A 13,576-nucleotide genomic window follows, 5' to 3' on the forward strand; every position below is an offset into this window, starting at 1 on the left:
GCAATTGTAACCAGGATCGGGGAGGTCGATCCCGATCTCGCCGGTCGGTACGGGGAGCAGCCGCCTCCACCAGAGGCCTTGCTACCCGGGGACGCCAGAATGGGCAGACGGCCCAAGGAACACCGGGACAGACCGCCCTGTCGAGAGGAGGGCAACCAGCCCAAACCACAAGGCAGACGGCCTTAGGAGGACCCTTAAGGCATACCGCCCAAGGATCAAGGGGGCAGGCCGCCCACTCCGCCCACTCCGCAACAGCATCACCGGCGTCCACTGAGGCCAGACATACGCCCCCTCAACGGATGTCGAGGACCGTGGCTACTTGGGTGGCACCGATGGACGTTGGCCTGTTGACCTATTTCAGTGCCGCCCGGTGGCCCAAGCAGCAGATGCTTGGGGTAGTGGGAAGCCCCACTCCCAATGTATTCCAGGGATGTACTGTGGGGAAAGTAGCTCCGAGGGTGTATCCTTCGGTAGCTGTCCCTATGGTGCAGGGGGCTCCCGCTGCCAAGTCAGTCGAGCCGATTCCGGTCGCTGAGCTTGGCGCCACCCCTGCCCCAGTCTTACCCCCCCGAGTGTCAGGATCCGTCGTCACGATGGATCTGGACACTTTGTTTTTGGGAGATAACGACGTCTCTTCCCTCGATAGCGGCGACTAGCACTTTCTCGACGCTATGGACCGCCTTGAACTCACACCCAACGCCTAATTTTTGGGTGGGGGTGTGTAAAGCCCGCATTTGCATCCGCAAATGCGGGCTTTGTCCCTAACAGCCTTTCCCTTTACTTCAGAGAGTTATCTCGTTGTTTTGGGCCATCGCTGCTGGGGAAGGTAGGGATGACTCATCCTAACTCGCGTCGTCCACCTTCGGAATTCTCCGAAAGTGGCGACCCCTGACCCGAAGGGTTAAGAGCGGGGTAAAGTTACAGGTGACGCTTACTATTGCAACACAGTGAGTCCGCAACGATTTCTTGGCGGGCTTTCTTCTCCAGCCAATTAGGCTGGAGACCGGTAGCGTCATCCGAGGGACCCGCTATATAAGGGAAGTCGGGACACTGGACTAACTCCCTCGGTTACGGACACCGACCTAACCAGTCGAATCTTCTCTATTCTCTCTTCTAGAGAAAGTTTAGTTGCCATGATTTGTTATCGTTGGTAAATATATATTATTATTAATAAAGGGTATTTTACAGTTTGACTCTCGTACATGGTTTAGACATAAGCCGACAATTTCCAGGCTTCACAAATTTTAAAAACACGAGGTATAAGATCAAATAATTTGAGAAATAATTATAAATATCTCATTAAGGAAATTTTAAACGTAGCGTTTATAGGGGCCGAGATTGCCCGAAACTGGCATATTAGCGTCTATATAATTTCGCCAGCTAGTAGAAAATGTAGGTTATTTTTTTGTGTTTTTTTTTTGGCAAAACCGGACTACGATAAAAATTTTCTGGCGAGTTGCAGATATCAGAGCTCATAAAATATAACCATTTAACAATCAAAATCAATCATTTTAAAAATAGACAAAATACAGTTTTTAGAAAAATAATCCTTGGTTGGGGTCAAATAATGCAAGTTGAAAATATATTTTTGAAGGAGGTGAAAGATTATAGTTAGCGGTATTGAGCTAAACCGCGATTCCATATTGTTAAGAAATTACGAGACTGGTTCTAACAGCCTTTCCCTTTACTTCAAAGATTTATCTCGTTGTTTTGGGCCATCGCTGCTGGGGAAGGTTGAGATGACTCATCCTCGCTCGCGTCGTCCACCTTCGGAATTCCGAATAAGAGATAAAGAATTCCAAATACTCTGGCTAATTTTTGAAGACTATTTTGGAATGTTTATTGAACGTTAGTTGGCTATCGAGCCAGACCCCAAGGGACTTATAATTATTGACTCTATTAAGCTCTATATTATGGATAATTATCTTGGATGAAGAAAAGTCAATGAACTTACCACGATTAGAAAAAAACTAAATACTCCGATTTTTTCGATATTAAGGGTGAGCCAATTTAGAGTGAACCAATTAGCGATATTTTTAAGATAATTATTGATTTTCGAGATCATACCTAGTAACACCCCCCTTAGTGAAATTTTACCTAGGATGTACCGAGTGACACCGCTCTTACAAGGAGACGACCCGAGGTGATAATCACTGATTTTGTTCAAACTCGGGTATAGTTTACACCTCCATGAACCTTAAAAAACTTGCAAGGGAAAAATTGCAACGTTCTTTCGTTTTGCCATGGCAACCGAAAACGTTTTTGACATCATGATTTGGGATTTTTCCATTGAAAATAACATGGGAACCTTTCAACCTCATAATCATTAACCCTATGGTGGCGCAATCTAGTGGCGACATTTTCACATTAGAGATGACTAATGCTCCTTTTATTAAGTGCGGGACTTGTCAAGCAGAATTTCAGCTGACAGGGTGTGATGAATTAGCTTCCCCAAGTAAATTACCCAGAACATAGGCCTTAGTGGTCACTAAATGAAACTTGTAAATATGTATAGTATTTTTAAACTTTAACCTTAATTAAATACAATAATAAACCAGTTTAAGTAAATCATGTTTGATTTATCCACCTACTTTCCAACATGGTAGCAGAGCGTGGTTAAAAGCAAAGAAGATTAAAGGAAAGTACATAGAATATTTTGTTTTTGGAATTTTGACATTAAGGCCAAGGCTTAAAAAATAGACGAAAAATCTAATATGGTGGAGGGCAGACATTAGTCATCTTTGGCAACTAGTTTCACTTTTGACAAGCTTAATGATGAGAATTATAGTCAATGGAAGGCAGATATGAAGATGGTGTTATGTGAATATAGTCTATGGGGAATTATAGATGGATCAGACATTGAACCAACTGGTGAAGGAGTTAAACCCGAAGAGAAGGCAAGATCCATAGATAGGAAACAGAAAGCCCTTTCTAGAATTTATTTAGCTGTTGATAATCAACATAAGAAAATTATTGGAAATTGTGACACTGCCAAAGAAGCTTGGGATATCTTATCTGATACCCACGAACCCAAGTCAAGCGCACGCATTGCGGCATTGCGGTCAGAATTTCTTAGTTTGAAATATAGCCCTCCAGAATCAATGTCTGCGTACCTAGCCAGAGTCATTAGTACTGCCGACCAATTGGAAAAGGCTGGAAAAAATTAGGCAATGATGAAATTGCATATCAACTAATTCACAGGTTACCACCACAGTACGAAAATACTGTAGTACGAGCATATGCATTGCACCATTGGACGATAAAGAATTCACACCAAAGAATGTTAAACTACTATTAATCTCAGAATATGAGCGACATAAACAGGTTTCTTTGGAAGAGTCTGTTGAGTTACATAATCATTCTAGTTTCTCATCAAGAGCAAGATCTAACAAAAGAAATTTTAAAAGAGGTCCATCCCAACCGAGGGGACCTGAATGTTTTACTTGCCATAGGATGGGTCATATTTCTCGTGAATGCCCAGTTAACCGTGAGGGAGTAACTTGCTCAAATTGTAATGGACGGGGACATAAGGCACAAGATTGCCGACTTGATCAAAGAAGTAATTCTAACCGTAGAGTTTATACCCAACAGACTAAAGGTCGTGATACCCGGAATAGAAGAAGCGTAGCCCAATCCTTTTTTGCGTCTGCAACATGTATGGTGGCAATCAGCGAGAGAGACACGTTTGCATATGATTCTGCAGCAACGCACCATTTCTGCAACCGAAAAGAATGGTTTTATAACTATACTGAAATGGATTCACCGATTGACATTGCGCAGGGAACTGCAAAAGCTTTCGGAACAGGAGATATTGCAATAATGGTGAAATGTCTCGGCACTGAGAATCTAGTTTACCTGAGGAATGTTATATATGTACCAAAGTATACCAGAAATCTACTGTCTGCAAGGAAAGTAGATGAGTCGGGTTTTTCAACAGTCATTGAGAAAAAGCGTATAACCGTATATGATAAACAAGATAAAGAATATATGTCAGCACACTTATCTAATAGTAACCCGTATATCCGGGATGGCTACGTGGTAACTGACCTAGAAGAAATCCCACCACTGGAAGAAAAGATAAGTTTCATAAGTAATGCAGGGGAGACAGAGTTGTGGGTATCAACAAACGACATTCTTGACAACACGGTAGATTTCGGACGAACAGGTGTCAGGTGCGGGGCCTCCTTTCTCGATTTGCTTTTTTTGGGGGGAGGGTGGCATTTTGCTCTTTGAACTTGCCACGAGGTGGAGGGGTGCTAAGGTCCGAGGTAATTTTTATGTTTTACGATACCGTGTGCGGCTTATGGAAGCAGCTGTTTTTCCCCCGAATTACAATGATTCCCCTTTACAAATAAACTAGGAATGTTAACACCGCTTTACCTACCCTTTTTAGGCTAGAGGGTGCCCCTGAGGGGGCTTGTTTTCTAAAGTGGAAAGCAAAGATTACCGGCCGTTCAGGAATAAAAAAAACTGGTAGTCAACTATAGTCATCTTTCAATGAATTTTAGGGCCCAAGAAGGCACCTTTTTCGTAAATTGGAGGCCTAAAGTAGGCCTATAGTTCTTAAAATGGAAGCCCCCTAAGTAGGCCCAAAATTTTTCAACGTAGGCACTAAGGCACGTGCCTACTTGTGCCTACCGCTGGCGGCGCCACTGTGCGTATGACTGCGAGAAGGGGCTTATGATCAGTATGTACAATGATTGATGTTCCCCTGATGTAATATTTTAAATGTTCTAACACATGAACAATTTCGAGTAGTTCCTTTTCTATTTGTGCATATTGTTGTTGTGTAGCATTCAGTGATGTTGATATGTAATGTACAGGATGGCCATCTTGCAATAACACAACACCCAATCCTTTCTGGCTTGCATCAGCTGTCACGACATTGATATGTTGATCATAAAATGATTATACTGCAGCTTTGTTAATTTCTTGTTTCAATGTTTGGAAACAGCGTTGAGCATTATCGTCCGAAACAAATTCTAGTGTCTTCTTCAAGATACTTCTTAAATTTGACGTTTTATCTGAATGTTGCGGTATGAATTTGCTTAAGTAATTTACGACTCCAAGAAAACTTTGTAATTCCTTCTTAGTAGATGGCGGTAGCATTGCTTGTATTGCTTTTATTCTAGTTTCATTAATTTTGATAACCTTCTCTGATACATGATGTCCCAGAAATTTAACGTTAGTTTGGGCTAGTTGCATTTTCTTCTTTCCAAAAGTGATGCCCTTTTGTCTTGGTCTTGTTAAAAATGCTCGTAAAAGGGCATTATGATTAATTTTACTTTCAGTTGACATGAGCATGTCATCAGTGGATATGTCTAAGTTGGGTATGCCTTCAAAGGCTTGTTGCATATGTGTCTTTGAAATATTTCAGAGGCAATCCCATATGGCAAACGTAGGAAGCAATAGCGTCCATATGGTGTAGAGAAAGTGCATAATTTAGAGCTTGCTTCATTTAATTTGATTTGCCAAAATGCAGATGTAACATCAAGTACAGTAAATATTTTACGTCCATGTAAAATACTGAAGATTTCTTGACACGTGGGAATTTTGGTATGTTCTCTTTTCAATGCTTGATTCAACTTTCTAGGATCCAAACAGAGTCGGATGGACCCATCAGGTTTAGGAACAATTACTATGGGATGAACCCATTCCGTTGGTTCTGTGATGGGTTTAATTATATTTAACTTTACCATCCTTTCCAGTTCGTGTTTTAATGGTTGTCTAAAGGCCTGAGGGATAGATCTTGGTGCCGCTATTTTCGGGATTGAATAAGCTTTCAATTTTAATTCATGATAACCTGGAAGGCATCCAGCCGCTCCAAAGCAGTCTTTGAATTCCTCTATTAAAGTACTTGGTGTGTTAGTTGACTTGTAAAATCCCTTCAACTCTTTGAGTTCCATACTGTGAACTGTATGTGCCATATTCGGCTGCTTACAGGTATTTAGTCTAGGTATTTCTTCCGAGATATCAAGATTTAGTCGAACAGAATATTTCGCACTAATGATAGCAACTGTCTTGAGCGTTGTCACGTAGAATTGTAAAACCATCGACACTTTTGTAGACTTACATAAGATGTTGTCAATGCCCAACATTGGCACTTGAATCTGGTTATAAGCCATCACTCGACGTTGTGGTCGTATTAATTTAGGTGGGTTTTTCAGTTGTCGATACGTGGATGCTGGGATGACATTGATCTGTGACCCTGTGTCGATCTTGAAAGTGGTACGCAGTTGTCGTAGATGCAATGGGGTCAGCCATACATCCTGTGTTGTACCTTTATTGGCTTGAAGTGTTAATAGAATTATGTAAAATGGGTCCATATCGTAATGGTTGTCAGCACCATGTTCATCATATTGTTCCTCTTGCAAGTTATACAATGGCTGATCTTCATCACTGGTATTAACATCTTGATGCATTAAGTCTTCCTCTTCGTACATCATATAAACGGATTGGCAACGCTGTGTAAAATGATTACGTCCTTTGCATCTTGGATAGGTAGCTGGACAAGTGCGATAAGGATGTGTAGTACCGCATCGATTACATACTGGAGTCTAGTCGTTATTCCGTTGTCCGTATCTTGTAGCGTTAAAAATATTCAGGGAATAGTTAATTACTGCTACAATTAAATTAATTTGCCCGGGTACTCGCGTAATTTCTATGATGGGGTTAGCGAGGGTCCTGAAAATATTAATAAGGTGTCTAGGGGTTTGTTTATAATAAATTATCATTAAATTGTCTAGGGGTTTTATTCAAAGGGTGTAAGAAATAACCAAACGGATTAGAGATTACTAAAGACACTAAATTATTTATTAATATGATTAAACAACTGAATCCTAACCAACATACTGTTAAGCTAACTTAAAATTAATCCTGAAAAAAACAGAGAAGCTAACTTAAAATTAAAATAATACAATCTTGCATTCTGGCCAGTGCATTCTAAAACTTTTGCGCAATAAAGAAATTAATTAGCCTGAAGGGCCGACACGAAGTTAAGCACCACAAGGTGTGTTTAGGGCACATTTACGGTTGCCGTATTGGCGAAGTTTGAAACGATACTTAGGATTTTATCAATAGGTCCATCTGATCTCGGCGTTCGTCCATACGTGGCTGCGTTGAACATCAAGACGTGGGTCGTACGCGTACACTCATTGATACGGAGACCGTGGCGCGTGGAAAGCGAATTAACTGCGACATTATCACTTCGTCCTTTTACCGCGTTAACCCTTTTCGGTGCCGAAACTAACGTGTATAAATAAAACTTTTCTCGTTCACTTGGAGAATGGTGGTCACGAACTATCCCATATCTCGCTATGTCGATATCTCTCTGAGTCTGTTTTTTTTTGGCGGGAACCAGGTCTTTTTATCACCTTCCCTTGGACCTCGTGACGTCCTTCGCGCCCAAAACGTTTCAAAAAGTTTCCCAAGTATCTACGACTCGCGCCCGTGTTTCTCGTGTTGGGGAAAACCCCGGGCCACAAACATTTTAACATTTACAATAACGGAATGGAAAATTACACTTTTTAAATCCCTATACAACTGCGCCTATCAACCTCTCACCCGTTTGGACACTTCGGAGTTAAGAGTAAAAAGGGGGGGGGATAATTGTAAGCGACAGGACTACTGGCTAAACCCATCGCAGGAAACGAAAGAAACGGAAACTATAGAAAACCCGCGATGAAGGGACGGGCCCTTCCCCTCATCGGGAAATTCCTGGAAGCAAACTAACAATACTGTAGGCCTAATACTCGACCAGCGAATATTTCCAAAGAAAAGGCTTTAATTTGGTTAAAGTTTAAATTGGGTGTTTTGTCTAAATTTGAATTAAGTTAATTTTGTCTGAATTTGAATTAAGTTAATTTTGTCTGAATTTAAATTAAGTTAATTTTGTCTGAATTTGAATTAAGTTAATTTTGTCTGCTATTGAATTATTTTAATGTTCAGCTAAATTGAAATAACTAATATATTTCGCATTACAATCTTGAAGCTGACGCTGATCATGTATGTTGTTGATGATGTTGATATTGTCTATTATTGTTACGTATTGGTGATGCCGAATGATGAGTCCTCCATTGGCTGCCTCTTCCAGTGGTATTTCTTTGTTGTAGTCTCCTGGATTTTTTACGTAATACATCAACTGAAATAGGTTCTTGCCTTTCAGTATAGTAGCATTAGTAGTCGTATGTGTACTTGTGTGATTACTTGTATGGTTCCATCTGGTTCTGGCACTGTTACTAAAGCATGAAACAACTGGTTAGGTTCAATTACTGGCTTAATGATCTACAAAAATAAATTTTGTCCGTGATTCAATTCGAGGACAGTTTTTAAAGTCGTGATGTAGAATGAGCAACGGTGAGTTCTACTAACAATTTGTAAGTTATTGGCACAACAATTTCGTTATTATCAACCTGCTCTCCTGTGTATGCCAGAACACGGTTTTGTGTTCGCATGGGTGGGGGTGGTTGCTAAATTGTTGATAAAAGGATGCTGGATTAAAAACATCAATTTTTAAGGAAATGTGATTTTTTTTATTATAATCGGTGTGATCCATTCTCCCCGGGGGTGTAGTTGTTATTGAATTGACCGTCAATTATGCGGTGAAAAGAGTCCATGTCGTGATAAGGATCGTTTGAAACTGGAGATTCCGTAGACCAGCAGGTAAATTCTTGAGGTAATTTTTATTGATGATAGTCTTTAGGCGAGTAAAGAAAGCGCTGAGACGAGTCACCGTTAAAGGGGAATTTTCACCAAAACCAAAATTTACGAGGTTTTTAGAAAATATATTAATGATTATGTCCCTGAAATTTTATAGTTATTGGAAAAGTATTTAAAAAGTTACGCTACTTTTTCCGCAACCTATATCAAACGGCTCCAAAAATTTCAGAAATCGCGGTTGAATCTACGTACAGCGCCAAAAGAATGAAGCGGCAAAAATTTGAGAAAGGGCGGCGTGTAAGGCATTTTAAAAAACACGATAAACTACAATCTACGAATATAACTCGGTTAAAAAGCCAAGGAGAAAGGAGAATGTCGTGGCAGACGACAGTTCCGACCGAAAAATGATAAAACCGGGGAAAATAATATTTCGTTCACGAGATGGCGCTGCAGTTAGGTTTGACCAAGCGGTTCTGAGATTCTCGAGTCGGGGGGATAAAACACGAAATTTGATTGCTAATAATAAATCAAATACTGGAAATATTAACATGAAATTTTTTGTATAACCCCTAATGGTTTTTAACCAATTTTAGGGTGGTGACAATTCCCCTTTAAGAATACATATCACCAGATGTGTATTAATAATGAAAGAGGTGGTGAAGAGTGTAATGGGCATAAGTGTCCGAACCATAGACATAATAAATAGGATAGACCCACGGCGAATAGTCTAAGCCTAACGAAAATAACTGGATTGACACCTAGCAGAAGCTCGATTTTTTTCTGCAGTTCAGTTCAGTTCACTTTTCCACTCCGAATTTGGTCCCTTTTAAATCAGGGAGGCTCACTTAAACTTTCGGATAAGGCGCCCTCTGTCGGTGAGTTATTGCATTTTTATCCAAAAAAACCGCTCGATATTCAAGTTAGGGCTAAAGATGCGTTTTTGAAAAAATGTTTTAAACCTTCAAAATGTTATATTATTAGTATAATTTTGATAATTTTCATTTAAAAGGGTGGGAGTTTACTGTGTTATTAAACATTGCAAAAACAATGTAAAAAATGCAAAAAATGTTTCGTCTCATAGGTATAAGCAAATTATTTTTTTTTGGTATAAGCCTGTAATTCTACAACCTTTATCTAACTTTTTATAGGTTTCCGTTTTCAAAACCAAAAACCCTTTCGAAGTGGATAAATGCCATTAACCGCGAAAACTGGAACCCATCTAAATCTGATTATGTTTGTAGTGACCATTTCTTGGCAAGTAACATACAAATTCAAAATGGCAAACGGTGCCTTTTAAAAGACAGCATTCCAACTGAGGTTTATAAAGAATAATAAAAAAAATTGGTATCAAAGTAACAATTTTTATTTTACCTAAAGAAATTATTTGAAACACCAAGTACGAATTTTGATCACACTGCTTTACGCGTAAGTTCGAATAGTACCGAAAAGTCTAATTATCTACATGTTTATTGCAGAAATGTTTCGGTAGTATCGATTGTGTAATGAACGATGATCAAAACAGAGATTCAGTTGAGTTACACTTCACTGGCGCATCGGTTTCGGAGTCTTGCGGTACAATTAACGTACAGTTTTACCAAGAACACCACGGAATGACAGAATAGCCTCCTAGTTTTAGTGACCAACTGGTTAATCTAAACTTCCACAGTTTAGAAGATTCATTTTCTGACCCTTCTTCGGTTTATAAAGACTCTTCTATTGACTTGGATGACGAACAGAACTCGGTTTCGATATATTTTGTGTAAATTTTTTTAATAACAAAACTAGCGGAGAAAAATAAAGGTGTTATTAGGTTTCCGTACACAATGATGAACTGCTTCACTCCTCTGGCTTGACATCAGACTCAAGTCTTGAAAAGAGTACAATTACCAATACTTCAGGTGAAATTGAGGACATTTTGGTAAGTTCTATATTACATTGATGAAAGTTTTCTTTTACTGATCTACGGATAGAGTGATACTTTAATATTTATAATTTATTACTTTAGTTGAATCATAATTACCATAGTGAGGACCCTGAAACGTTGATTAGATCAATGAAAAGGAAGATTGAAGAGTTGGAAGAAAAACAAGACACTATGTCAAAAAAGCTCAGAAGTGCCACAGAAAAGCTTGCCAGAAGAGATGAAAAAATCACAAATTTACAAGAGTTACTTAAAGGTCTTGAAGATAATAATTTATTACTAAAAGAACATCTTGTAGTCATCAATGACAACTTTTCCTCAACATCGAAAGCCTTGTTGAAAGAGCTTAGCGAACTTGGTTCAAATAAACAGAAAAAGAAACCCTACTCTGATGAAATTAGGCAATTTGCATTAACCTTACATTTTTATTATCCGAAAGCTTACGTATTTTTACGTAAACATTTTTGTTTACCCCATGAAAATACCATCAGAGAGTGGTCAAATCAGGTTGATGGTGGAGCACGGTTCACTTGTCAGAGTTTTGAGTTTTTGAGACAAGAGGCTCAGAAACATGATTATCCAGTATTTGCAGCACTAGATATAGACGAAATGTCTATTAGGAAGCATGTTGCCTGGAGTGGGGATAAATTTACTGGTTTCGTAAATTACGGAAAAGTATCCGATAATGCCCAAGAGGAAAAAACCATAGCTTCTTCTGCACTTGTTTTTATGTTGGTAGCTGTCAATGGAAGTTGGAAAATATCATTAGGCTATTTCTTCGTACATGGTACTCCAGGCTGGTTATTGACAAACTTAGTCTAGGAATGTTTTTCTAGAATTCATGAAACTGGTGTGAAATGCATTGCTTTAGTGTGCGATGGTTTAAGCAGCAACTTGACTATGGCAAAAATGTTAGGTGCAAACCTGGATCCTGAAGCTCTTGAAGTTTTCCTAACCCTGGAAATCCCGATGATATAGTTTTCCTTATCCTCGACGTATGTCACATGATAAAACTTCTCCGTAACCTTTTCTCAGATTTCATAAGGATATACGATGGCTTGAGAGACGAGGTAAAGTTGATCTGTTTAAATAATTAAAATTAATTTATGATAAAATTTCTATTTCCACTTATTATTATAGGAAATGGACTGGAAGTTTGTCAAATCTCTTGAAAGAATTCAAACCAAGGAAGGTTTAACTCTTGGAAACAAATTAACAAAATTTCTCATCTATTGGAAAACCCAAAAGATGAAAGTAAAGCTGGCTGTACAAGTGCTCAGTAGTTCTGTCGCCAAAGCATTGACATTTTTGTTGGATACTGGTGAACCAGCTTTCCAAGGTTGCCTTCCAACTGTCAAATTCATAGAATCAATTGATAGGTACTCTGATAACTTGTGTTATTTCTCTGAATTGTTACTTACTTTTATTTTCCTTAGGTGTTTTGACATCCTAAATTCCAGATCTCCTTTTCCTAAAGGATATAAATCTCCAATTAGAAAGGACAAATTTCGACTTACATCCATGTCTTTGGAAAAAACAAAAGAGATGCTTTTAAACTTGAAGGACATAGAAGGGAATCTTCTAGTGAAAGGTAAACGAAAAACGGGTCCCTTAGGGTTGGCAATTTCTATCACCAGTATATTGGAGATTTCTAAGAAATATATTATGTCACCAAACCTTCAACTGAAGTAATATTTCCTGAAAAAAAAAGATAAATACTAACTCTAATTTTAAATTCCTTCCATAGTTATTTACTTACCTACAAATTATCCCAAGACCACTTGGAATTATTTTTAATACCATGCGTGGAAAAGGGGGTTGGAATAATAACCCAACAACAAAGCAGTTTGAGGGTGCTTACAAAAGATCTTTAGCAACCTGCCTTACTCCAACTCTGACTGGAAATGGCACAACCCTTGACGAAACTGAAATTCCCAATCTTTGTAGTACGCAGCGTTATGTAGAAGATATTTCTGAAATACAATTAACATCAGTGAAAGAGGTCCAAGATCAAGAAGAAGAAATAAACGAATTTCATATAAATCGGGAGAATTCCAATATTTACAGAGATAATGCAGTTTTTTAAATGGCTGGCTTCGTTGTTTCTCGTCTTATGAAAACCATTAGCTGTATAATTTGTTTACAAGCTCTTGAAGATACACCAAACAAACACAATTACGCCTACAATAGGCATTCAAGATTTACACAAATGAAAGACAATGGCGGCTTACATTCTCCTTCAAGAAGCGTACATGAAATATGCCGTTTAACAGAATCTTGCATTCGTCAAAACGTCACAGCAACAATGGCATGCAATAAAATATCTCTAGCCATTGAGCTTTCTGATCTGTGAAAGATTGTAGGTATGGATATTTTTCCAGACCTCCATGAACATATGTTTGATGCTGAAGTAAGCATCGAACATCATAGAATAAGTCTAATCTAGAAAGTTGTTAACTTGTATACTAAAGTCAGACTTCACAAATTAGCAAAAAATAAGAATTTGGAATTGAAGGGGAAAGCGATTAGGCACAAGTTTTCAAAACTCATCTTATTTCAAGGCCAGTAATAACCGAATTTTTTACTGCAGTGCTACTAGAATTATTTCTTTAAAACTTAAAAAACAAAGTTTACTATACCTTGGCTTAATTAATTTGCATATATTAAAACCTCATATATTTACCTTTCAAATTTCTGTTCTTTCTTTAAATATTCGAAAAACTTTAAATTTATATTAAACTTACAGAGAAAAAACTTGTGATAAACAAATATCCTAGCCTAGGAATTATTAATCGCAATACCATCATTTTTATTTTTTAACTTTACACTTCACCGACCGAAGGCGCCTTAGTATATCGACACGCAGAAATTGAGGTTTTCTGCTAGGTGTCACCTCCGTATTCACCTCAGTTCAAATTTTTTATTTAGACCTTTATATACATTTCTTATATCTATAGTCCGAACTGGTATTGTCATTGAAGTAATCCAGATTTATAT

At 38.4% G+C, this 13,576-nt stretch overlaps 1 protein-coding gene and 1 long non-coding RNA gene across 5 annotated transcripts; one reads left to right on the top strand and one right to left on the bottom strand.

The window, feature by feature from the left end:
* The first annotated feature begins 2,373 nt into the window (after positions 1-2,373).
* On the top strand, positions 2,374-4,816 carry LOC149941116 (uncharacterized). The gene is made up of 4 exons (XM_090179418.1): positions 2,374-2,455; positions 2,848-3,122; positions 3,202-4,090; positions 4,794-4,816. Exons 1-4 carry the CDS (start codon positions 2,374-2,376, stop codon positions 4,814-4,816), a joined length of 1,269 nt encoding a protein of 422 aa, XP_090035544.1.
* A 5,239-nt stretch (positions 4,817-10,055) lies between these two features.
* On the bottom strand, positions 10,056-12,857 carry LOC149941117 (uncharacterized). 4 transcript variants are annotated; one of them, XR_016481250.1, is made up of 10 exons: positions 12,811-12,857; positions 12,645-12,706; positions 12,339-12,552; positions 12,001-12,277; positions 11,504-11,930; positions 11,249-11,411; positions 11,052-11,173; positions 10,860-10,962; positions 10,679-10,786; positions 10,056-10,618 (listed from the first exon to the last, which is right to left on the bottom strand). It is a non-coding gene; the product is annotated as an uncharacterized LOC149941117 (long non-coding RNA). The 4 variants fall into 4 exon arrangements; XR_016481251.1 differs by having other exon boundaries at positions 11,249-11,426; XR_016481249.1 differs by having other exon boundaries at positions 11,249-11,318; positions 11,393-11,930.
* Positions 12,858-13,576: the final 719 nt, after the last annotated feature.

Source organism: Leiobunum rupestre, chromosome 6, assembly GCF_980474605.1.
Source record: "Leiobunum rupestre chromosome 6, qqLeiRupe1.1.hap1, whole genome shotgun sequence".
Lineage (NCBI taxonomy): Eukaryota > Metazoa > Arthropoda > Arachnida > Opiliones > Sclerosomatidae > Leiobunum > Leiobunum rupestre.